This window comes from Rissa tridactyla, chromosome 11 (genome assembly GCF_028500815.1).
Source record: "Rissa tridactyla isolate bRisTri1 chromosome 11, bRisTri1.patW.cur.20221130, whole genome shotgun sequence".
Lineage (NCBI taxonomy): Eukaryota > Metazoa > Chordata > Aves > Charadriiformes > Laridae > Rissa > Rissa tridactyla.
The window spans coordinates 16,990,775-17,016,782 of NC_071476.1; the positions used below are offsets into that span (position 1 = coordinate 16,990,775).

At 40.6% G+C, this 26,008-nt stretch overlaps 1 protein-coding gene across 3 annotated transcripts in view; it reads right to left on the bottom strand.

Moving 5' to 3' along the window:
• The window catches only part of SLIT3 (slit guidance ligand 3), a 519,652-nt gene that overhangs the window by 43,409 nt on the left and 450,235 nt on the right, over positions 1-26,008 (bottom strand). For all 3 annotated transcript variants that reach the window (XM_054216868.1, XM_054216870.1, XM_054216869.1), the window contains 2 exons: positions 14,781-14,878; positions 8,286-8,425 (listed from right to left, as the gene is read on the bottom strand). In XM_054216868.1, coding sequence (XP_054072843.1) covers positions 8,286-8,425; positions 14,781-14,878 — 238 coding nt within the window. The remainder of the gene's footprint in view (positions 1-8,285; positions 8,426-14,780; positions 14,879-26,008) is intronic.

Below are 26,008 nucleotides of genomic sequence, written 5' to 3' on the forward strand. Positions count from 1 at the left end.
TAATTCAGTTCGGAATGGCTCATCTTAGAAAATAAAAAAAATGAACTTTTTACTTCCAAACTGTTTAAAATTGCAATGAAGAGAAGATAAACTCTGTCAAAACCCTTCAGTAGCAAATGCACTCGGCTGCCATGCTGGATACCAAAACATAAAGGAAATTACCTGGAACGCACCGTAGCAGAATTCTCTGGATTATCAATGAAGTTGGCTATTACTTGATGAACACTGCCCACAATACTAAGTAGCCAAAGAACTAAAAGTTTCTTTATGCTTTTTACTTTGTGTTAATGCTTTAAAAACTCCTTTCTGAGTTTTCATGTATCACATTTTGGCCTATTAATGGGAACTTGAAGTTAGGCTCCACACTGAGATTCCCAAAGTAGTTTGTTTTTTCAGAATTAAGGGGCAATTATCTCTAATCTTAAGGTTAAACAAAAGGATAACTGATTAAACAACAAGATCTGGGTAGAGAAATAATGATCCTTTCACTATTTCTGAACAAGGAATAAGTTCCAGTTCTATGCACTGCCAAAGTCTGAAAAATTATATTCACATCACAAATGCCACAACTGCACATACTGTAAATCATTAACTAAACCAGACAATTTCCAGTGCTCTTACCAAGGTGGTAACCTGCACATAGCCTTATCCCTCACAACCACCGTGTCTGGAATAGATCCTAATTTTGTTGGACCCTCCATGTTTTCAAGATGTATTACTTCACGTGGATGTTTTCCAATTATAAGATTTGTCTGGAATCTATTAGGGATTAATTCAGGTATTCACACAATCTAGTGCATCCAGTCACATCTGAGGTGCCATAAATTTTCTGAGATGTCATTCCAGGGCTGGCAGATAGGACACCAGACACACTGCAGACTCATGCCCTTCTGAATGGAGGCTGGGGAATGAGGGTTGCGGTCCATTCATTATGCTTTGTCTCTGCTGCTCCTTCCTCCTCATGCTCCTCCCCATCTCCAGCATGGGCTCCCTCCGATGGGATACAGTCCTTCATGAACTTCTCCAATGTGGATCCTTCCCAACAGGCTGCAGTTCTTCAAAAACTGCTCCAGCATGGGTCCCTTTCATGGGATACAGTTCTTCAGGAACAGATTGAAGGGACACAGTTCCTGCCAGAAAACCTGCTCCTACACGGGCTCCTCTCCATGGGCTGCAACTCCTGTGCTCCTTGCATGGGCTCTCCATGGGCTGCAGCTTCTTTCAGGGCATATCCACCTTCTCCAGCATGGGATCCTCCACAGGCTGCAGTGTGGATATCTGCTCTGACGTGGTCCTTCATGGGCCGCAAGGGGACAACCTGCTTCACTGTGGTCTTCTCCATGAGCTGCGGGCAAATTTCTGCTCCAGCACCTGGAGTACCTCTTCCCCCTTCTTCACTACCCTTGGCGTTTGCATAGTTGCTTCTCTCACATGTTTTCATCAGTGTTGCTGATGGGCTCAGATTTGGACAGTGGCAGGTCTGAGAGGGGAGCAGCTCCTGATCTCACTGAAGCCACCCCTACAGTCCCCTCTCTTTCCCTGCTACCAAAATCTTGCCAGGTAAACCCAATACAGTCTTTGAACCAATAAAGGCTTCTGAAGAACACTTTATATGCAGAAAGATTTACTTATTTCTTACCGGCAGTTCTAATGCGGCCATCGCTGTGGTGTCGAAGTGCTGAATACACTGACTGTCCATAGTGGACTCTGCTCCTCCCACCTTTATTACCTGCCAGTTATGCAGCACCTGCCCGTAAGCAGGTAAGTAATGGGCTCGTGCTTAACTTCTAATCCTCTAATGTGTTTCTTCACAGAGTGGATTTAATGAATTGGAGTAATATTCTCTCCACCCATCCTTTAAGACAGTAGTAGCTGAGATTCCATTTTCTTAAGAGATATACTGTGGTCCTGATGAACAAAAAGAAATTCTCCAGTATATCTGGTTCCCTAAACATGACACATGACATTTTACAAATGGGAATATGACCAGAGGAAATCCTGGAGCTGAGAGCTCCAGCATGACAAGACACCCATACTGAGACTAAAGACGGGCTGCAAAACTGCAAGTTACTGTGCTATTTCCTCCTTCAGCCCCAGTACAATGAGATAAGAGAGTCCAATCTGATAGCAATGACATGTGGTTCTCTCTTAATAAAACAGGGCTGGGAATGGGCTTAGGCTCTTGAACAAAGCTTAAAAATTCCAGCTCTTCCAGCACTTCTCATTCATATTTATACAAGTGGGAAATGTGGGTGCCTTTTTATTTTTTCCACAGAAAGCAAACACACTTCACGTTTGCCAAGTAACTAAAACTGAGAAACTTCCATGTAAGGCAGAACTCCTTCAAATAAAAGGAAGAAAACACACCGAGCTTTGACCACAACTTTCTCTGTTTGTCCCTAGGAAATTGTGGCTAAAGTTCCAGAATTTTAAGATAGTTAAGTTCTTATTTAAACCTTCAGTGTTTATTGGGCAGTCCATATCCTTGTGTAACCACAAGGCTGAACCACGCTACCTAAAACCTTCCTGTTCCTGTTCAAACACGTAGTTAAAAACTTGCAAGAGGGAAATAACAACATACTGCTCAATGATCTGCTTCAGCTTCATTCAGCTGTCACTGGTTGCCCATCTCAGGGATTGTTGCAAATCAGCCTCACGATGGGTAGCGATGGAAGAGGGGCTGGAGAGGGCCAGCAAAGAGTGTCAGCCACAAGTCACCACACTACTTCTTTCTTCCAGAGCTGTTTGGCTTGACTCAGTGCTTGGCTCTGGCCATGAAACATTACCACAATCAGATACGCCAGAAAAAGGGACCATAATCACTAACAGTGAATAGTGTTCTGTCTAAAAGTAGCATAACTGCAAAAATCCCAGATACCATCTACCACAGGACACCACAAGGTCCCCTAAGGTAAAATAGATCTTAGCCTTCTCTTCCAAACACATAAAACCAGAAATAGTTTCTAGCTTTTTTGAGAGATATATTTTTTTTTTGTTGTGATACAAACTGCTTGCAGCTTTTTCCCAGGGAAACAAACTATTTTAAAACACTTGCTCCCCCCTCTCCCCACCATGGGATGCCATGTATTTTAGAAAAGACCTATTTTCAGTAATTTTTTTTTTTTGTTTAGGTTTCAGAACAAAGAGTTGTGGCTATTTGCTGAGGGTTTTTAGGTTCCTTAGCAAAACTTGAAATATTTCCTGATTTTTTTTGTGTGTGCAAGTGTTACATATTTCTGCTACTGGCTAAAATCAAATCGATGGGAAGAAGAAAAAGTCACAGCAAACGAACAAAACTAAATAAACTAGTAGATAAATCATAAAACTATTCAAAGTACATAGTACATGTTTGGTACAGCCTGTTTCACCCTTTATGTATGTTTGGACACCTCTTCAAGGAAGAGCACAGGCGATAGCGACACCGAGGAGAGGATCTCTTTTTGGAGGTACGAAAATCTATATTTGGATCTAGAACTTTAAGCAAAACAGAGATGGCTCTCAAGAAGGTCTAGTCTATGGCAGTAGGGAAGAGAAAGAAGGGATGGAAAAGAAGAACTGTATGAATTTTGTCCTACATTTCTAAACCACAAAGCTAGGGGGACAGCAGAAGGTTTATATCAATAGCTGGAGATAGGCCACGTTAAAGACAAAACAACAAAAATTAGAAAAATACAAAGAGGAAAAGAACCAGGGTGAATGATCCAATTCATGGAATCCTAGAATGTGTTGGGTTGGAAGGGACCTCTAAAGGCAATCTAGTCCAACCCCCTGCAGTCAGCAGGGACATCTTCAACTAGATCAGGTTGCTCAGAGCCTCATAGCTTCCTCTTTCGATGATCCTAGAGACGTTTCTTTTCAAAGAGGAGGAAAGCCTACAAAACTGTAAGGAGGGGCTGTAACCCATCGAGGGGTCCCACCAGGTTGCAAACCAGCCCGCAGACTGCTCAGGCTGTAGAGCTGGCTGGACTCTGGGTACACGATTATCCTGGAGGAAATACGTGTTTATAATTTAGCTTCAGGATTAACTAACCAGTTGGGGAGGGGAAAGATAAGACATAAGCTGGCAATAAAAGCCATCAAGGCTCTGCTACACAGCATGAGTAATTGGTTTGGTTTGGTTACAGGCAACAAACATTGTAAATATTCATTTTAGGAATGGTAAGGAAACCTGGTGGTGCAGGTAAGGGCTTGAATCTTTTTTATAGCAATCAGCTATCTGCCCACCCTCCCTCTCAGTTTTGTCGTCTTTAACTTATTTTTACCTGTTTCATTGAACCCATTTGTATTTGCACATTGTTTTAAAGTTATTAGATGGAAAGGAACTAGGAAGGAGGTTATTGTGTGAGTGTGGGTGTTTTTTTTTAACATAAGTGAAATGGGGCTGGAGTGTGGGAATTCCTTCCCTCAGCAGTCACTTAACAAATTGGCCATTTTTCATCTACTTTGAGTGGAGGAAAAGACTGTGAAAGAATTTTAAAGGAAAACACTGCAAAAAGTTATTAATTGAAGATCTTTGGACTTCATTATTCCAAGCAATGAAAGCACAATTTATGCATCATTATTTGGGATATTGTTTCCTAAAAAGGCTACAACAAGTAAAATGAGACAGATAAAAGATAAAGTAGAAAAATACTAAGGTATGGAAAAAACCAAACCCTGGATACTACAACTCTGTTAATAGTCAACATTTCCAACACATGCATTTTTAATTTGCATTTCATTTAGCAACATAAGATTTACTATCGTGATTTAACTATTAGTCAACTAAACCAAGGGAGATCGTAAATACTTCTTACAGAACACCACACATACATGCTCTTGGATCTTCTTCCTCCCTGTATTCAGACTATTCTTTGTATTACAACACACATTTATTTCACACATGCAGCGTTTACTGTAATATCATTGCAGTCTTACCAATATTGTGGTATCCAGGGCCACAAGAGTGATGAGGGATTCAGCCTACCTACTTTGCAGTGCTACCGGAGCCTGCCTGCCTCTACAGTCAAGAAAAGAAGGAATCTGCAATAGCTGAGCTGGGCATCTATAACCAACAGCCTGAATGTTACTCAAAACATCACAAATTATCAGTACATAAACATCTAGTCTGATCTCCAGCACAAGACAGACCACTCTGGAATTAACTTGTGTTTTAACTACAGCATCTGCTGAGAAATCGACTTTGTATCTAGGACCAACAACTCTTGTCTAATTGCATCGATAAAAATATATGGGCTGGATTTGTTCAGCCACAAAGGCCAGCCAGTGAACCTTATAAAGAAATTTCTACTCTCCATACAAGTGTATGCAAAAAAAAAAAAGGGGGGGGGGGCAAAAAAAGGCTTGCTCTGTCTGCCTGCTTTTTGTGAGCCAAATAAATTTTTTCTTGAGATCGTCAAGATGTATTCACAATCCCCCAAGGTTTTTCATGTTTCACTCTAAGCCTCTTTCTCATCTCTCCTTGAATTCTGAACAACAGAACTAAGTATAACACTTGGGCACAACACAGAGAGATACTACATACATTTTCTGTCCTACTAGATACACCCTGCCTATGGGTATCGTTGGCCTTTTAGGCAAAGCATCACATTGAGAGCTCACTGTCCCCCAGACTATTTTACAGAAAAACTGCTTCCCTGGAAAGTACCCACCATCAGCCACTCTTTGTTCATATATTTATAGATAAAATCCACACACTTGGCAACTCTGAAGCACACACAGTTTGCTAAGACAACGTTTAGCACAGTCAGCACCCGAGAGGGCGGCAGGTAGCTCAGTGCACAATTCTGAGCATGAGAATAAGTATTGCTGACTCTCCAGTGACCCATTTGCTCTCCGAAATGTTAGCATTCACTATTCTTAGCATATTCAACACAACGTTAAAGTCATCTGCACTTACTTTTTCTAAACAGATACTGCCATAGTAGCTTCAGGTATTGCTTTGTTATAAAGAGGTTTATTTAAAGAGAATATACAAAGAGCTGCCCTGGATGTCACAGGAGACCAGTCAAACTCTTTGGTCAATAGATTCCTCTCTTTTCAGGTCAAGCACACAAAACCTTTCAAAGTGCTTCTTCATGACTTGCTTTATGTGCTTCCATGGCATTTCCTCAGCTGCTGTTCATTCAATCAAGCAACTTCAGATATGTCCAACTTCTTGTGTTTGGATTCAAGTCTTAGAGGACCCTCAAAACCATGGCTCAGATTTGCTTGGCTTGCATGTAACTTTTGTTTGGCTGATGGCTTCCATTCTTCCAGCCATTTTATGCTGTTCCCTGCCTTTCTGCTCTGAGAGGGCCAGGGGTACCTCTGAGGGATAGTTCAGCCCAGCCAGCTGCACTGCAGGGGGTCCTTCCAGGTGACTGATGAGGTTTGACGAGATATTCCCCTCCAAAATGGAGGTTAAGAAGGTTAAAGCAATTCTTTTATCACAGTTCACTAAATTCTTCCTATTTTTAAGCAACGTGAACTACTGTAACCCTTCAGATTTCTAATTTAAGCAACACCTCTGTTTTTGCAGTCTTTTTCACTTATGATTCATATGATATTTTCCAGAAGTATTTCCTGCTTTTCAAAAACTTAGTTTGTTTCAACTGTAGTCAAAGCTATTGCCTGCATTGTGCAAATGCTTATTGTGTGGCACATACAATTGTGTGCATCCTACATTGCAACACTGGGGGGGGTCTAGTATTTGACAAAATCCTGCTAATAAGGATAAGCACAGCACAGACAATATTCAGGTTTAAAAAAGAAAAGCTGGATATTGATTAAAATTATTTCAAAACTGAGTCTGAAGTATTGTATCATATGAGTTCTCTGGTCCCTATCCAGTCTGCCATTTGAGAAGAAATCCCAATCTACTTCTTTTCTATCTTTTTTCTCTGCAAAAAACAAGATAATCTGCAATATGCCTGTGAAAAGGAAGGCGCATTTGCATATATATATGCTGGATTCAGTTCCTTACTTAGATATGTCTTTTCTTGGCTGGGAAAATATATTTCCTCTTGTAAATGTAAAGACTCCGCCTCCTTGTATAGAGTTTTGTTAGAAACCACCCAAGCACAGCTCACATAAATAGTGCACAAGTTAAGCACAACGGGCTCAACATCCTCTAAGCAAAAGTCTTATTCTGCTAGGCTGAAGTTTTTCAGTTTTTGACAGAAAGATCATTTTAGAACTCCAATAAATGTACATTCAAGTCATAAGGCTTTTCTCAGCTAAAGATTTACATGGGCCTCCTTTGTGTCAGCCACAAAAGTATTTTAAGAGTTTAGAAATTCTAGAAGCTTTCCTCCTGCCTTACTCAGCCACTCAGGCTTGATCGTCATTAAATCCCCTGACATGTAATATATTTCAGTGTACAAGAAGCCCTTCATTACTTCTCCATGCTTAGAAGGTAATAAACCCATTTCAAAGGATGGAAGCAGGAACTATTGCAGGTGTTTCCTTACCACTCCGTGCTGAGCCAGGAAGGTCGTGTTAACGCAGTTTGAATGAGTCGACGGTATGCTCCAGTAACAACTTGAGAAAAAGCATTTTTAGATTCCAGTAAGGAGGGCTTCTGCTCTTGCAGAAGGTTTAGGAAGGAATTTATCTAAAATGCAGGATGGGCGCTGGAGATACTAATTCCATATCTAACTCAGTTACCAACTTCTGTCACCGTGGACTTAGCAGGTGACTGCGCATCTGCCGAGCTGGGCTACCTGCCATGGGTTCACTCTGAAGACCGCAAGTGAGCCTACAGTTTCCTACATATCCTTTGCTTCTCCACTTGTGAAATGGAGATAATGAACTTCAACGGCACACTGTCAGGCTCATTTTATTTAATAAATGTGGACCTCTGAGATCTCAGGTTAAAGCCATACCCCAAAAGCTATTTTCCTACCATAATTTGAACAGGAACTATTTTTATTTTCCAAGATTCAGAACAGATGTATACCAGACTCAGCTCAGTACTGGGAATATTTCTGAAATACATTTACAGAATGTGCGTGCAGAAGTACAAATTTCTCTGACACCTTAAACTTTGCTGGTTTTTTAATGTATTTTACAATGAAGCATCAGTATTTTGACTCAGAAAAGTGGCCATGTTTGTGAGCACGTGTATTGCAGTATTGGTAGAAATAACATCTTTCCAGTAAGACATCCAGGTTGATTTAAAATGGGACTAGATTCTTGGTTACTTATACACGCATGGACAAAGTAAACGTGCATTTGGACCCTTCCCTTCAGGCACTGAAAGACTCCTCATGGATTGATGTTCTTTGGTTGTGGCTCTTTCTTACCTGTGTAATTAGGAGGGCAGAGACAGACATAGTTGTTGATCCCGTCCACACATGTAGAGTTATTCTCGCAGTCATTATCTTCACAGTCATCTGGGTTTATTTCACACCTCTCCCCCTCATACCCAAGGACGCAAGAACAGCTTTGGAGAAAGAAAAAAAAACGAACAAAAGTTAGCATGGATCTGAAGTGGCAGGAGTTTGAGGTATAAAACTAAAATGAAAACACACAAAAGCGAGCTGCTGGAGCCAAAGTCACTGCTGCGGTGAAGTACAGAGCACTTTAACCCTATGTGTTTGGTGAGGGATGCAGTCTGATGGTTCAAGGGGTCATGTAATTATTTACATGAGACATAAAAGCACCAGCAGGAGACAGCCTCTGTCATGCTTCCCTTTGCTTTCTTTGTTGATAACCCTAGCCCTGAACTGAAGTAAGCAACTCCAGGGCAGGAGAGTAAACACTCGTCACAATATTCAAATCCTTGGCTTCTCTGTTAATGATTTTGTGAGTATGCGGATACTTGCCTACTGAGGACTGCACAATGATAGGGCGACTTGGCAGCTTGTAGATAGCTCACTCTCTTTAAAGAACAACGGTTTGAATTGAGTTTACAGACATGAACATTTTCTTCTCATTACCACTTTGTCACTTGTCCAAACAAGAAATGTTTGGAAATGACTGCTTTTACAAGTGCAGTAAGGTTCCAGTACTTCTACGGCTCCTCCAACATCTATTTGTAGAAGAGCTGATGATGTCTAGATAATTCAACTAAAACACAAACAAACAATGGCAGAGCTAGGAACGGTTCTGTGCAGATGTGGACACTATTGAAGAATAATTGCACTAAGTATTTTTTTTCTCACAAGACTGTCACGTATAGTCCCTAGAGGGAGCGTAAGAAACTAAGTGGCTGAAGAATGACTTTAATTTTTTTTCAATCTCAATTTTGTCTCTGGATCTAGAAGTTACGGTTGCTAAGAGAAACTTTATATTTTAAACTAGCCGTAAGTGATGAAGACGTAGACGCCACAGTTTCCTAAAAGAGAGTCTAAAAACATGTGTTAAGTGCTTCAGTCATTTCAGTGCCTTCTAAGAAGCCAGCAATGGTATTTGAAGTGTCAGTATTGCTGTTCACTAGTCAGAGAAAGCCTGCGTGGAAGGGAAGTTGTGTTGTTTTGAGTTCCAGTCCAAGCTACACATTCACTCAGCTCTTCGTTTCCTTTCCCATGCAAGTTCTGGTGGCAGAAAAGGAACGGAACAAATGTAAAGCACTACTGATTGATGAGGATGAAAACCAGAAAGCACCAGAGCAGTCACACTAATTGGCATCCACTGCTTCCTGAAACCAGGAGAATTTCCAATGCAGAGGTGGCTGCAGGGGACTTTTTTTCAGCTCAGATGGACAAAGTGGACATGGGGTGGTCTTCCTGCTGTATGTAGGTCTCATGGGGTTGAGACAGAGAACGCCCTGGAGAAACAGAGGATCTTCGGAGCCCGTGAAGAAAACTGCAGCACTTTTGGGCTGGTTGCTCTCAGCACGACATTTACTTCTCTAGCTCCTGTGTGCTGCAGACGGAGCAGAGTGCAGGGACTCCCAAGGGAGGGATTGTGCAGAGCTCTGTATCCACCTCCAGTAGGTCCTAGGTTGGACCCTAAGGATAAGGTTAGATTCTTAATGACGCGGGCAACCTCAGAAACTAAGGAAATAGCAAAGCGGAAGAAAAAAGGGTAGGGAATGTGTCTGGAGCCACCAGATGGGTACAGAATAGGCATATAGATCACACGCTAACCATGATCTTCATTCAGTTCTGCAGGGACCATTCACAGGTCATGAGAGTTAGAAAACCTTCACCATGAATAACCAAAACCAAACTGCTCAAATAAATCCAATTTAGGACACAATAAATCAATAAGAAATACTTTCTTTTCCTGTCTCAAGCTCATTATTGTTAATAAAATATGTCCTCTTGCTGACCCTGCAATGATCCAGAGGCTCACAGGAGGCAGATAGGAAAGAAGAGCTGGCACACAATCTTTTGTGGCAATGCAAGTGTCAGGGAGGGGGTTAAAGACATCTAATTACATACAGTGGCACATTCATCATGCCTCCCTTTTTGATTACAAAACCCCATTTTCAGGGGTTTATAACTCAGCCATAAAAATATGTTCCAGGCTGCAACTTGGCATCCAAGGTCTCAGTTTGGGAGCACAAATTTTTCTCTCCATTTACAGAAAAGCAACAAGAGTGGCTTTGTGCTGGTTATTTTTATGTGAAAATAACACCATTTTCCTTCCACAAAAGGATCAGGACAGCTTGGATGTATGCAATTAAAAATGACATTATTAAATACTATCACAGTAATGGTTCAAGTCAGTAGAGTTACCCTTAGTAACAATACATATGGGATTGTTAACATACAATTGCTCAGTATTAGGACACATTCCATACTGAAGGAAACGTCAGCATAATTGATGACATTTGGCTACTGGTCCCTATGTATTATAGGGAGTCTTTACATTATTGCTTACGTATGATTCTTTATTTTGATTTGCATTCAAATGTGCCAAATATGAGGACTGAAATTAAATGATAAAACATACAATTTGGGACCCGGATTGAACCATTTGTTGAAAGAGTTGCAGTTTGGGACCGTTTGTATGTATTTTCCCAGAAGAAGCTTAGAAGAAAAATTAAGTTTGCAGAGTGACTGGAAGGTCATCAAGCTTGGGTTCCAGCTGACCGAGAGAGAAAATTAATTCCAGAGGCAACGATGAAAACTTTGTACTGATTAAATAGTCAAGCAGTGCGAGACAGTATTTCATTTGGACCTCGGAAACAATAGAGCCAGCAGGAAAGAATTATTTTCTAAGATGCTGTGATTGCATAAAGGTCCAAATTCCCTATTCCTCCAGTTTAGGGATTTTCTGTTAGTTTTGAGCTTTCCTAAAAACAAAGATCTAGCTACAACCCCAAACCATTTTTATCCTCATGAAGGTGCAAGGGAACACAGAACTTAATGACAACATTTTTGGGAAAACCTTCGGAGCTGAAGTATACTGACAATTTTATAAGTTTATTATATACATTTTTTTCCCCCCAAAATTCTAATGAAACAGCTTAGCATCTGTTTATTAACATAGGCATACGTTAGTGTACCACGTTTCAAAAAATCAGCTTTTACATAGAGATAGTAATTCTTTCAGGAATATTACAGTTTCTTGGTAAAGGAGCTTTTTACATCTACATCCCAATGGAGTAGCCTGTAAGTCTGGAAGTGCAACGTTTTTCCTTGAACTAGGCAGAATTAACACTAGGGAGTTAATGAGTTCCAGGATTTTACATTTATGAGGGAACTTAAAGCTTGTGGAAAATGCTAAAGAAAACACTCTGGAAGATGGAGGGGGTTTTGTATGGAGAAAAGTTAAAATAATCCAGAGAATTTGTTTCCCAAGATGGTAGGTTATCAGAGATCAGCTGGTTGCCTGCGGCTAACTGAAGCAGAGCTGACAGCTCTGCCTCCCTTTGTCGAAGTCTCCCTTACAGGCATGCTAAACGACCAGGACATGTCTGATTGACCATCTTATTTTATCAGTCTCAACAAGCACCTTTTTTGGTAACCTTTTCTCAAAGACGACATAGATTAGATTAGAATGAGCAATTCAAAAGGAGGAAGAATTTAATATTTCTAATCCCCTGAGCCACACAATGCCACTTAACTATTCTTTAATACAGAAGTCGTCCCTACCTGAAAAAAGAGCATGTGAAAACTACTCAGAATTGAAAAACTGCACGAATAAAAGATGCCAAGAAGGACTGAAGAACTCCAGCTGAACCTTTGCCCTTCGGCTGCCCCACCAGGACTTGCTATTACAACAGATCTGAGCGGCTCAGTCCCCCGCTGCTGCGAGCCCTTGTGGGTACCAGGCACAGCGGGCGAGTCAGGCTGGAATCTCAGTCATAACTATGAATTTCCTGCCTTTGCCTGGGGAACATCACCACCTTAGCATTATTTAAAAGGTAATTTTCTTGTCTAAGGCTACAGAAACTTGAGAGTTAAACTGCTTGGCATTTCATAGGGAGAGAGCTTTGGCTTAAGTTTCCTTTTTACAAGAGTAAAGATTTGACAAGTTTGGCAGCAGAGCTTGTGTATGAATATATTTCCCTAGGGAAGAGAATATACAGAAGATATAATTTCTTTTACAGGCCACACAACAGAAAAATCCAAGGAGGCCTCTCATGAAAATGTTTTTGACATCCACTTCCTCACAGCATATAATCTAAGGCAACATTTTCCCATCTTGATGAACACAATTTATATGCACGTAACTCTGACTGCTGCCATCCACTGGAGAGGAGATTTCCCACCAAGAGAACCCAAGCCAACCAAATTCAATCTCAAAATGTTTCTTTATCTTCCCCTTCACTGACGGTTCCATCCCCACCCCACATTTCTCTCAAGACATGCTAAAGCCCCACACTCCCCTTCTCCAGAGCAGCTGGGGCCAGGGACTGACTGAATTAAAAACACGGAGAGAAAACAGAGCAATGCATAAGCTGAACATTCAATTTTATGAAGCAAGATTTTGACGAGATAGGGTTTTATGTGGCTTTTATTAGACCAACTGAAACTATATAAATAACTATAAAAGCAGAAATCTTCCCTAAAAAGCCTCATATGTTGTTAAGCAACAAAACCACCCCTGCAGTTTTGTAAAGGATCTCAAAAACTACGTTCATTTGGAACCGAAACAAAGCCTGTGAAATTGTAAAATTCTTCACCAGAAAAATTCAGAAGTAGCTTTTATTTCTGGTCATTCAAAACTTTTTATCTTCTGCCATAGAACAAAACTAAAATGCTAAAGAAAAACCTGATGCAAAATAGAAGCTGAAGCCTTCCATTCCGGTGTTATGGATATTACAAAATGTTTTACTAGCACATTTTTAATATCAGCTAGATTTTTGAAAAATAAGTGCTGAGTGACAGAAACCAGATATTTTAGTGTGGTACAATTTTGCTTTGTCACAAGCTGGGAAAAGCTAAACAGCATTACATGAGGGTGACCAGAAGGGAACCAGAACCGAAGACCACCTGACGGTGTCCCTTCATCCCCATCAACCTGCACTTTTCCACTGTAATATCATCAGTGTCCTTCTGCGTCCAGCATGTGCTGCATCTCTTTCTGTAAGGGGAGAATTCTCAAGGGTGGGCAGGCACAGAGACAGAAGCTTTGGGGCATTTCTCTCATTTTCTGCTTCCCCACTCATCCCGCCCAGAGGGCAAAATGGAAGCTCTTTGGGGCCTCATTCCCACAGGAGGGATCGGGGGAGTCAAAAAGAAGCCGCAATGCTTTGCTGGCAATATAAAAGGCATCCTACCATCTGTTGGGGAACAGAAGGGGGGTGCTAGTCTCCCACTGCACCTAAAGTCCTGTCACTCAGCCAAACTTTCACCTGGCCCTTTCTATTTTGAAAAAAAATTCCTATTTTCCGACATAAGATGACATGGGCTTGCTGACTTGGTGAACAAACAGTTAACCTCAGTTGGAACAGCCTTAATCACAGCTGAAACCGAACTGGAATCACACTGAAAAAATGTTCTCGCTTGACTCCCTGCTTACACCATTTATAAACCTTGCAATTCAGTGTCTCCCTCCAGCTGTCACTGACAGGAAGCTATATATAGGAGAAGACAGAGCAGCAGCCTCAGTAACGTATAAAAGCTTTTAGAAGCGAGGCTTTCATATACGCAATTGAAACAACAGCTTGGTGTACTTTTGTACATATTTTGTGCAAGAAATAACATAAATACTGAGGACCAAATCTATGGAAATTTCAGCAACTCTCTTCTAAAAAAAATTTTCTATCAACTTAAATGACAACTAGTGGCCAAAGCCTCAAATTGTATTTTCTTAGCTCTAAAGTAGTGCCTGTAGCAGCACAAAACACCCAGTTACCTCAAGAAAATTTCTGGACTTCTCTTGGAGTATCCTCACCTACGCTACGTCTTTCTTATATGGGAAAACTGAAATCCGTAATGTCCAGCTGGAAAGATTATTCGCTTGCAGGCACAATGCTCGACATGTGGCAATCTCTCCGTGTTTTTCAATTGTTTCTGTAAAGCCTGTCTGTCTACGAGATTCTTCAGTATGAAAACATTTTGCATCTGTTGTCAAGCAACAGATACTTCTTTTACAAATACAAAAAAAGGGTATATGAGAGTTTGAAATGACAAGGAAAATCAGCATACAGATAACACAATGCAGATCAGGGAGACCACTCAAAATAGCTCTTAAGAGTATATTCCATTATGAGAAAATAAGGAGGCCTCTTTCAGAAGAAACAATATGTCACCAATGAAACCAGATTAATTTTTTTGTATGGCAAATAGAAGTGTCACCTGCAGCAGCTTTTATAAGTAGCCATTATAGTTCATTAATGCAAAGTAGAAATACATTTAATTTTATCATCTCGTTTTAAATGAACTTTGTGTTACTACCTGAATCCATCTTTATTTGCCTCGGTGAGGTGGCAGGTCCCTCCATTCTGACATGGATTTTGAATGCAAGAATTAATGGGCGCACTGCAGTCTCGACCCTGTTTGGGAAAATTCAAAAGAAATAAGGTTAGTAAGACTCATGTCATCTGAATCAATGCCTCTTGTTCCCTCACCCTATATGTGCCACCACTTACAGGAGGTCTGTGGTCTTCAGACCCATCACATCACCCAATGTTCTTCATTGAAGGTCAGCTCTATTATAACTTAAAAGAGAATTTGGGCAGGGCTGTTCCGATCAATGGGACGGGTGGGTATCTTGGTATCATTTCAGTTCCAGGATTTCAGTTAACTCTTTCTTTTGACTGTTTTAAAGAAACAGCTGGTTTCACCATTACTCTAACACACTTTAATCTGTAATGCTAGTTACAATGAAAAGAACTAATCCAGACCAAAGGTAAGCAGAAGGCCACACACAGTCAGCACGAGACCTCATAGAGTCAGCACTCGTTCAACCGCATTCACCAAGTGCTCAGTTAAACACTGCAACAGTACACCATGCTCGTTACTACGCATTGTCAAAACCGAAGGGGGGAAAGTAATTTTTATTGCGGGAGCTGAGTTTGAATTTCGGTGTGTACAGAACACACCGAATCCTGTTTGAAATATATCATTCGATCAGTTCCCTTCTTAAAGATCGCCCTAAAATACACATCAGTTCCAACTGAACTTCGCTTGCTCGAACAACCTCCGCTGTTATCAAGTGAATTTTATTGGCTTTTCAAGGCGTAGACATATTTCTCTGATCATTATAGTCTGTTGATTAGAACAAGCTATTTGTAAAATTGGCAAATACATCAAAAAGTTTGGCCTTGCTTTTCAATAACGCACACAGTAGGGTGGAATAAAGACACCTGAAAGCCTCAATACTCAAGGGATCTGTGCAATCACAAGAAGTCCAAGAGATCTTTCTGCTCTTCCTACCGAAGATCCCGTTAGCAGTGGCCCTCTGCCAGCTCATCTACCGGAAAGCTGATACATGACTGCAATCAAGATGAGAAAAGTATCTCAGGAGATACATTAATTTAGTCAAGGTTGCTGGGTTGTTGGGTTTTTTGCTTTGGTTTAAAAAACATTATTTACATTGTACTTTAGAGGAATTAAAAGAATTTAGAGGAAAACAATGGTATATCTACTTGTAAGTTTCTAAAGAAGGAGGGCAGATGCCAGCCCGTGACATCTGTTCATAACAGCTGTAACTTTCGTGTATTAGTATTGAACACTACCCTACCACTGCCAGCTTCCCTTGCTGACAACACTTGTCAGAAGTCATTCCTTTCTCCACCAAATTTGCAACAGCTTCCAGCCCTTTTCAGACTTTACATACCTGGTGTGAGCGGGGGACACTCAGATAGTTTCTGTGGTCTCATTTTTTTTTATGATGGCCATGTCAAAATGAAGCATCTTGATGCTCCAGCCATACACTACACGTGAGAGCGTCAACTGTTAGGTTTTTTGCTACCTAGCTTTGAGACTTTGTTCTTCTCACTTAAGACATACTATTACATTAGAATTAAGAACACACTTTGAGAAGCCTAACACTGTACTTCGCAGATACCTGACAATGATCTGCTCACCTCAGGATGACTACAGTGGGGCTAGAAAAGGCATAGAAAAGGACTACCAAAACGTGCAAGGAGACGGAGCAACTACTTTAGAAGAAGATGCTATAAAGATGAGGACTCTCTAGTCTGGAGAAAAGAAAACTGGTGGGGGTGATATGATTGAGGTTTACAAAATCATGGAGGTGGCGAATGCAGAGTTTATCACATACTAAATCTCTCAGCAGTAGAGTGACATCTACCGATGTTAGAAGATGAGCTTAATACAGATAAAAGAAAATACTTCTCCCAAAATATGAGCTTCTGGGATGTTTGTGTCACAGGAAGCCGTGAAGCTAGATAGTATAAAAGCCATTAGACAAATTCACATGCAATAGATCCAAACTAGATACGACATCCCTGGATGGATGATGGCGGGTGCTGAGAGTTGGAGAGAAGTGGTGGCCAGGCTTGTATCCCCTTTTCAAACTGCTGCGCCCATGAGAGACAGAATGCTGCAGGTAAATGCACTGCAGACCCATTACGGCAATTCTCCTGTTCTTATGTCAAAGTTGTTTGAAATGCTTATTTGACTCTCAACAAGGAAAACGTTCCCTATCTTTTTTCTCAAAAGAACCTAGCTGCTCCCTGAATCAAGACTACCTGGTTTTGTGCATTATAAGGGAACAGATGTCTCAGGAAAACCACACCAGGATGGGTTTCATCAGTTTGTCTATGGATGCATATCTGTTTGGGAAATCTTGCTCTTGAGCGAAGAACAAATAGGCTGGTCACATTTTTCTAACCCTTGTTCATCACTGCCCACCTCTCTTACACCCTGCATTGATCAAAAGTCAAAAGCTCTTGACTGGTGTGCTCACTTCCAGCAACGCGCCCAGCCTGGAGGTGACAAACCAGCAGGACAAGGACTGGGCTGATTCTGTGAAAGCTCAAGCTCCATTCATGTTTTAAGTACTGTATAAATAATAGTAGAAATCTTAATTTCTCTCTGGAGTGCTTATATTGAAATTAGTGCAGCCTCAATTGAGCCTAATCAAGGCATTAAAAAAACCCAAACCAGCTTATAAGTGTGACCTTTTCTACAGAGTTCATTTGCTCTGATCTGCCACTCATGCCGCTAGGCTCTCCCAGTCACACGTCATGCAGTTCAGTCCTCCAAATACTACTGAAATCTTCAATATTTTGTCAGGTAGGACACACTGTCATTGACTGTGAGAAGAGCAGAGACACACAGTAATTATCCTTTCGTCCAGCACCACAGAGGAGCTTTGTTACAGAAATGGGAGACAAAGCTGTATTTCTTAAGGCCAGCATTCTCCAGAGAGAGGAGAAGCAGCTTTGCATTTTAAAATTTGTGCGAACACAAGGAAACAGGGACATCCTTTTCCTCAGTTGAATCAGAAGAGAAACATTTCCAAAGGAGAGCAGAAAGGGCTGGCCACCCCCCTGCCTCGCTGCGAGCTCACTCCCCCCGCGCAGCCGCGCAGGCAGCGCGTGAAGACCTCGCCCAAGGCCTGGCAGACAGGGGTTCTGCTCCATCCGTGCTGCGTTTGCCAAACAGCCTGTCCTTCTCCGTTTGAAATCCTGAGCCCCCACATGTCTCAAGGAAGAATTGGGAACGCGTCGAGGGAAGCTCATGCAGGTTTTATTTTGGCACCATGTGGTCCGCAGCACTTCACGGATGCGAGCCACGCAGCATTTACACTAATCCGCCACCACCCTTCTGCAACATTGCCTGCGTTTGTCCATCTGTGTTGTGAATCCCGCGTGTTCACCACGTTATCCTAGTGAAGCATTGACTATTTTATAGATACTTCACTAACATCAGTTCCTTCTGTTTCATATGAACGCTTCATGCCTGTATCACTACAATATTAAACCCTTTGCAGTTAAGCACAGCAAGAAGCAAAGCAGAAACCACAGCATCTGTTTTTCTGAAGGTTTTCGTCATCGTTGAACACCGTGTAAAACAGTCCCATCACTTCTACCGTAATTACGCAGATTATTTTGAATGTTCTTGTAAAAATTTAATAAAGATAAATGTTAAAACGAGAGCAAGACATTCTCAGTCTCTCTCACTGGCACAGGAAATTTCTCATGACTTAGACTCAGCTCTCGTTTCTGTACTGAACATGGCTGAATTATGGGCTTCTTGGGCCTCAGGCACCATGGAAACCGATTAGTACGTGCTGCTGAATCAGACTTAATTACAACACTAAGTTGCTACGTGGCTTTAGGAAAATTAGAGTCTCTCTGACTCAGTTTACTCATTGTAATAAACGGGCAAACAGCACTTAATCCTTCTCTGAGGATTATCTTCTCTGAGTTGACTTTATCGATAGCACACAAAACAACTACAGACTACGAAAAACAAAGAATTCTGAAAGGAGAGAAGCTGCAGAAAATATTGGTACTAATAAATCTACAGCAAAGGCAGGCCATTTTATTTCTGTATAAGACTGTCACTACCCAGAAGAGCCTAAAGACATTCTAGAAACATCTTTCAAATGAATAATGCAATTCTCTAGTCTCGATTTACAGTAAGACTGTTCTTACTGGAAAAATGGAATTGCTGTCAAGCATCACTAAAATTAATTTATCTGTGAGTTGGGAAAAACTCTTTGAATTACATTCCCTGGAAATAACTACAAAGGAGAATATTATATATTTGCTTCAAGACTAAAGAGCCTTTTAATGAAGTCCAAATCAGAAAAAGAGGTGCAGACTTTGTTTCAAGGACAGGCAAGAAGAAATGACTGCCTCGGCAATTCTCAGAAAGAGGATGAAGGTCCCTCTGTGCGCAATATTTTCTTTCTAGAGCTTTTTCAAGCTGCAGTAAATTTTTGTCTAGTCTGATAGGAAAGCATCAGATCCAAAACACTTCTATATAATTTATCTCATTTTCTGTAGGAGAGGAAAGGATTAGGTGTTGAAACATAAAATTTCTGCAACTAATCAGAAGACATATATGTTCCGAGTCCAGCTGCCTTTTTAAGTCTGAAGTACCTCAGCTGGTCCAGATTTTATCTGGGCTGCTCCAGCTCAATATTTCAGTAAATGAGAACAGAAACGATCCACCATACTTAGAAAGTGTCAATTCTTCATTTCATACTCAACAGTAATTAACCGCACTGGGCATTAGTGTATATACAAGCTGTTCCTCAGTACGACTGTGCCAAATTCTAGTCTTTAAAAGTGTCCAATACTGGAAAACATTACATCATGATTAGTAGAACACCCAAGAACAAGTAGCAAAAACTAAGAAGGACCTCAGCAGGAAGAACAAAGGGTAATACGATGAAAAAGCACTCATTTGCTTTGTCATTCTTTCAAGCACTGCAATGATTTTTTTTTTTTAATTAATTTTCACAAATTAGTATTGTCTATGGAGACTGAAAGCTTCCTTCAAGACTGCATGGCAGAGATTTGACCTCCGTTCATTTTAATGTGATCTTTCACCCGTTTCTAACAGCAGCGGGCAGAGATAAGAGGTGGCAGCAGGAGCTCGCCACAGGCACAAGGTAGAAACCTCCCAGTGTAGGAAACTATCCCTGCTGACCGCAGCAGAAACACGATCCAGCCAGCGATGAAGACACCTGCAGACAGGCAGAAGTCTATCCAACTTCAAGGGTTTGTGAATAGGGAGACCTCCTTCCAGCTAATTACAGCCTTGTTCAATGACTCCGAGGTTTTAAAGCACGCAGGGAAAAAGTGCAATACAAAAGAAATACCGAAGTTTATTCGCATTGTTAACAATAGACAATGTGTTCATAATAAATTTTATTTAGATGGTATATGCAGAGAACAGATGGCAGCATTCATGTGTTTAGTAAAAATACTAGACGAAGACAAATATAGTTGATAGAGGCTTTAAATTAAGAACTAGGAAATTTTCATAAACAACTTAATTATCAAGATCTAAACATAGCTAAAGCTTTTAGGGAAGTCAGACAATATTACCAGCTACAAAGATACTGTATTGCAACCCTAGTCCTTTTACAATCCTAAGAGTGGAAGTAAAGCAGCCACACGCAACTCTCAGTCTCTCAAACATTAATGCACTTGTTTTATGGGTGTCCTGGTCAGAAGTCAGTAAGTGATCACTATATTAAGGGAAAAGGCTAAGAAAATCTTCCACTTCACGATAGGCTTGAAGGAAAATTCAGAGAAAGATAAACTGAGAAGTACACCGTGTTCTATGTGTGTGTATTCAGGAATGTTATTCAAACTTACCAGTATTTGCCAGCTTTAAAATGTTAATCTCCTAATGTTGTGAAATTAAGAAGGAAAATGGACACTTACGGCCACTATGTAAAGCTTTGCTCTGCTTCCACAGAGCTTGGGAAGTAGTTTATTAAACGCAGTTTTCTGAACAATTCTGATGTAAGCTGATTGCTTGACTGTTAAAACTACATCTGCATGTGCCAGAGGGACTCATATATTCAGACCTGCAAACATCTAATAGTAGAGTGAAGGGCTAAATGTGGTGTGCAAACAAGTCGTGAATCCTGATGCTTCATATAAAAGAATGAAGAGAGGGGGGAAAAACCATCCAGAAATAATAGAAGACACAGACACTCAGCACAGAAAGAGAATTCAGTTTAAACTCTTGAAGGGACTTTTTACTGGAGTTTTGCTTCTTTCATGCGTACTAAGGTGAGAACTATGATCAAAGGTTTTCCTGAAGTTATGCCATACAGCTATCCAATAAGGTATAAAGTGATGCTACAGTCTTCTACCTTGTGGCATCTTTACCAGTGTCTTCTTTCACCATTTGAAGTCTTTATTCCCCTGTCATAAGTAGTCACAATTGGAGAGTAAATTGAAATATTCCCAGGGCAGGAAGGGAAAGAAACGTCGCACAAAATGTTATCACATAAGCCTCAAATCCACTAGAAAATTAAGCTAGGTATTCAGCAGTTTCCCTGTAATAAAAACATTTAGAAGCCATAAATACAAAGGAGAAACAGGAAGAATTTTGCATAATTGACCAAAGAAACACAACGCCATGAATTCAGCTACACTGTCAATACACCCAGTTAGAAGTTGGGCAGGAAAAGTTCTCTGAAGTTCTATTCACGGTTGTGTATTTCAGAGTCTTTCATTGCTAGGAAACCCAATATTTGCTATAATGAGATTGTGAAAAGGAAAAGTTTTAGATGTACTGCGAATCTTAAAGCAAGTCATGAAAGTTAGCATGCCATCTTATGCTAATTGCAGCATGGACACCTCAGTGATCACTGCAAAAACCTCCACTCGGCTTTGTGAAGGGAATACTTAGTTATGAAACGATTAGAGATGTTGCAAATTGAGTGAAGAACAAAACTAACTTTAAAATATAAAATTAATCTAAATCCTTTTGCAGTAAGGGCTAAACAAAATAGCATTGGGAATTAGTCTACTGTTATTTTAGCATTGGAACCATTTGAAACTGACTTCCTAATTGATTACACCGATATTAAGATGTATTTAAGACAGCTTACACACTGATCTCTATATACGGTAGTCTGCAGTTCTTCAGCAGATCCAGGTGATACTGTTTCCTTGTTTATGCTCTTTCTGGCCATGGACATAACGGCTAAGCCTCAGTCTGGAAAAGATGGAGCTGACGCTCGCTGGCAAGGTCAAACAACTACAAGAGCTGGCAGGGTGTATGTTAGATCCATCTGCTTAGGCATATATACAAATTATTTGGCAAGGCACGGGTAATATCACAGCAATTTTGGATCAGATTGCTTTTAGATTGCCAGGTGAAAGTGGAAAGATTTTTATCATCTATTGTTCACAAAAAGGCTGCGACTCCTCCTTCTGAATGCAGACCGTGCTACAGACATCCACGCCTTGGATGCCTCTGGGTTAAGGTGCTCAAATGGCGATGAACTATTTCTCTTTAGTCGTCTAAAGTCATTACGCCAATGGGGTAATAAAAATGTACCTTCTGAGGATTGCTATTACAAGCCAATTAATTCAACATGAAAAAGTAACTCATTTCATCCATTTCTAGTTAGAAAAAAGTTTTAAGGTACCTTTGAATTTACCTAGACAACTCTGATTTCTTTTTTTTATTTCAGTTTATACAGCTGTACTTACATTGACACAACAATACGAGAAAAAGTTGCCCGCTGCTCACAAGCATCATGAGAAATACTATTTGCTAGATGGCACAGAAGCTAGATTATGAAGATACACTGATACTAGTTTTGTTGCTGCCATTTGGCTGATTTCACTCCTTCTGAAAACTCCCACAGTGTTAGTGTCTGAAGGAAAAATACAGGTAATTGTTATTTATACCCCACCCTCTTCAGCACTGTACAGTTATCGTCTGTGCCAGTCTAGCTTCATCTGGCACCTGATTAAACAATAATTGGGCATGGCAGCAGCACTTCTTAGTGACTTCCTTGTCCTTGTTAATAAATCACAATTGTCAATTTATAGCAAATTAGGCGAACTCTGCTCTCGTAAGCCTCATTTTATTTAAATCAGAAAGATTTATGATCCTCCAGGGTATAATACACCTTCCATTACCTCTGTAGCTAGTAATCAAGAATATGCCTGTCAAAGTCAAAGTGCAAGGATTCATCATATTATTTTTTAAAAACTCTGGTTCTTCTCATATGAGTATGAAATTTAATTCTCAGTCGACATGGGAGGTTTATTTTGCAATTACATTCATTACCATGTAAATCCTGGTTGTCCTTCTAAACCGCTCCTTACATAAGCACTTTGGGTTTCAATGGTCTTTTGGGCTTTTAATCAACGACGGAAGATATGTCATTAATCTCTCAGAGAGCTGACTCACATAGCACATATCTGAACTGAGTCCAGGGGTGCCAAACTGGACGGGGCAGGTGCTGTGGAGCTTCCAAGGTTACTTGATCAACCGGCTGCTGCAGATCACTGTGTGAATGCTTTGCGAGGCAGAGAAGAGAAGTAGGGACACTGAAAAAAGTTGATCTTGCCCAAGGTTACCTCTGTACATAAAATTCAATACAAAATACTTGATGTAAAAAAGACATTGAATGTTTTATATGTAGTCTCTAATTCAACCAATATTAATGAATGAGAACAATGTTTTCAGTACCCTCAAAGCTCTTAAGAGCCTGTTATTTTAAAACACATGTTGCAGCAACATAACTTCCCCTCTCAGGCTATCAAAAGCCAGTGGCTCTTTTTTTAATGTGAACACTGTAGAGAAAGTTATAAAGACTGGACATTTGTATAGAAAACATAATTCCTATTAATAAGAAATAAGAGAAAATATAATTGTGTTTTGAACTTATTGCTCAAGGCGATTAACCGATGCCTAACACTTAAGCTAGTGAATGCAGGCTGCATGAGAGAGGAGGGACAGATTACATGCAGGAACCCAACGAAACCTGATATGAGGCAGGGTTTATGTGATTAAAAAAAATCTCTCCAAAGAACTCACTAGATTTCTGAAATAAATAGAGCTAAAGATGCTGGAAGAGTCACAGTACGTTTGAAGAAACTTTTGCCAGTGTTTTCCTGTGTCGTTAAGGACACGGCATTTTAGTGTGGAACAGGTCTGTACTGATAAAAGGTCTCAAGCTGAAATACATGTTGTATCAGCAAGAATGCCAGTATAATCTGTTTTGCTTGTGGAAGCTGTGTAAAGCTTCCCCTACAAGGCTTGCCAGTTCCGAGATACCAGCAATCCCTTCTGGCATAAACCGAGACTGTAATTTGACAGTGGGTTGAACTGTGACAGGTAACCCAGGCAGGCAGCAATGTTTTCAGAAGCAAACATGCAAATGAATATTTCAGACTACTACAGAAATCAAGCACACCCACTATGATAATGAGCAAAAGCACAACATTTATTTCAGAGGTGCTCAGAAGCAGGAGGAGGGGACCCCCGGGGAGCCACGGAGACAGGCGGCTGCCCTGCACCAGCTCAGTGTTGGAGCGCAGAGGGCTTTGCTACAGCTTTACCTGCAGCGTACATGCACTTACTCCTACACAGTTCTCCACTAATTCTCAAGCTAGTCTGGCTTTATATAATTTCTATTAACAAGAGAGAGTTTCCTCTCAAACAATACAGAAAGTTTTCTTTTCAGCTTAGCCTGCTTACTGCAACTTCACCCATTCCATCATTCCCACAGGAAAGGGGAAAATAAGGCAATTAACCTCCTAGGACAATCTCTGTTCATGTTCTTGGACAACAAAAGAATCCCAAAAGCCATATTGTCAAGTACAGTCAATGCCAAGAAAGCCTCAAGGATAATAGATGACAGACAATCACAAGAAAATCCAACAATACGGATATTCAGCTGTGACCAACTACTTCAACTGGTTCAATTATGCGGAAATGGTGGGATGCAGAAAATTAAGAGCTGGTTAAAGAGAACTTGATTAAGCACAGTTATAGCAACCAGCAATCACCTGAAAGACAGACAAACCACAGAGGAAGAAAAATTATTATTTAGTGTAATAGAACCAGGCAAACATAAGAACAAGAGCCTGAAATTCAGTCTAAATGCCAATAAAAACTTCTCCTTTATCCTGGGAAAAGAAAGATTGGAAGCCTGGTCTCTTAAGGCATTTCAAACTAGACCAGAAAAACAGTAGCAGAAACAAAGCAGGCGGGGAATAATCCACATTGACAAAAGAATGAATATGATGGTGCCCACCTGTGGGTATGGCTTACTATTCACCTGAACTTCTCCTGATGCAGCACTGAACAAACACAGCAAATGCCCGAAGCTGCTCAACATCTGCTTTCTTGCTGGCTTAACAAAAATGGAAATACTTCTTCAGAGTTGGCTTTATTGTTAAGAGCCCTCATTAGGGCACGCCACAATACATTACGATGGTTTTTACAGGGCTTGCGGTGGGTGTATGCATGCCTCACCACCTTCAGCCAGCAACTCTGGCGGTAATCCCTCCTTAAGCCTTTCATTTTTATGCTCTTCTAGATGTAAATCTCCATTTTCTTTCGACCTACTATACCAGAAAGGGTAAAAAGAAAGAAACACAAGTCTAACTGATGCATAGTAAGATTTACTGAATAAGAACACACAGGAAAAATACTGTGATTTCTGCAGCTTTTCTGCCCTAGGAGCATTATATGAAACTATAACCACCTACTGCTGACACCGATGTTTGCCCTCAAAATCCATACACAAATACAGGTCTATTCATTTTACGTGGCCACCCATCACCTCTCATCCCTAAAGGCTTTCTGCTTTATTTTACTAAGAGTGGAAAACGCTTCTTCAACATTTATTAATAAGTATTTTAAGTAAGGTTAAAACAAACAAAGAAAAAATAAAATGCCCCAGATCACATAAAAACACGCTCCAGGAGAATTTATCAGAATGAAAGTTTAAGGCGGAATCACCTCACACAAACAATATTTTGCTGCACTGATTTCTTCATATGAAAACTTGGCATTGAGCTTACATTCCACTGTCTGTCCCCCCCGACCCTGACACTGGGAGAGGAACGAGGCCAAGACAGAGTAACACATGAAGGCAGAAGCGTTTGCTCTCCTGTCTCACGTGGACGAGGGCAGGCTGCTTTAAGAGCTTCTTCCAATTTCTGCTCCTTCTGCAATTCCAACTGGGGGATTTATTTGTGCACTGACTG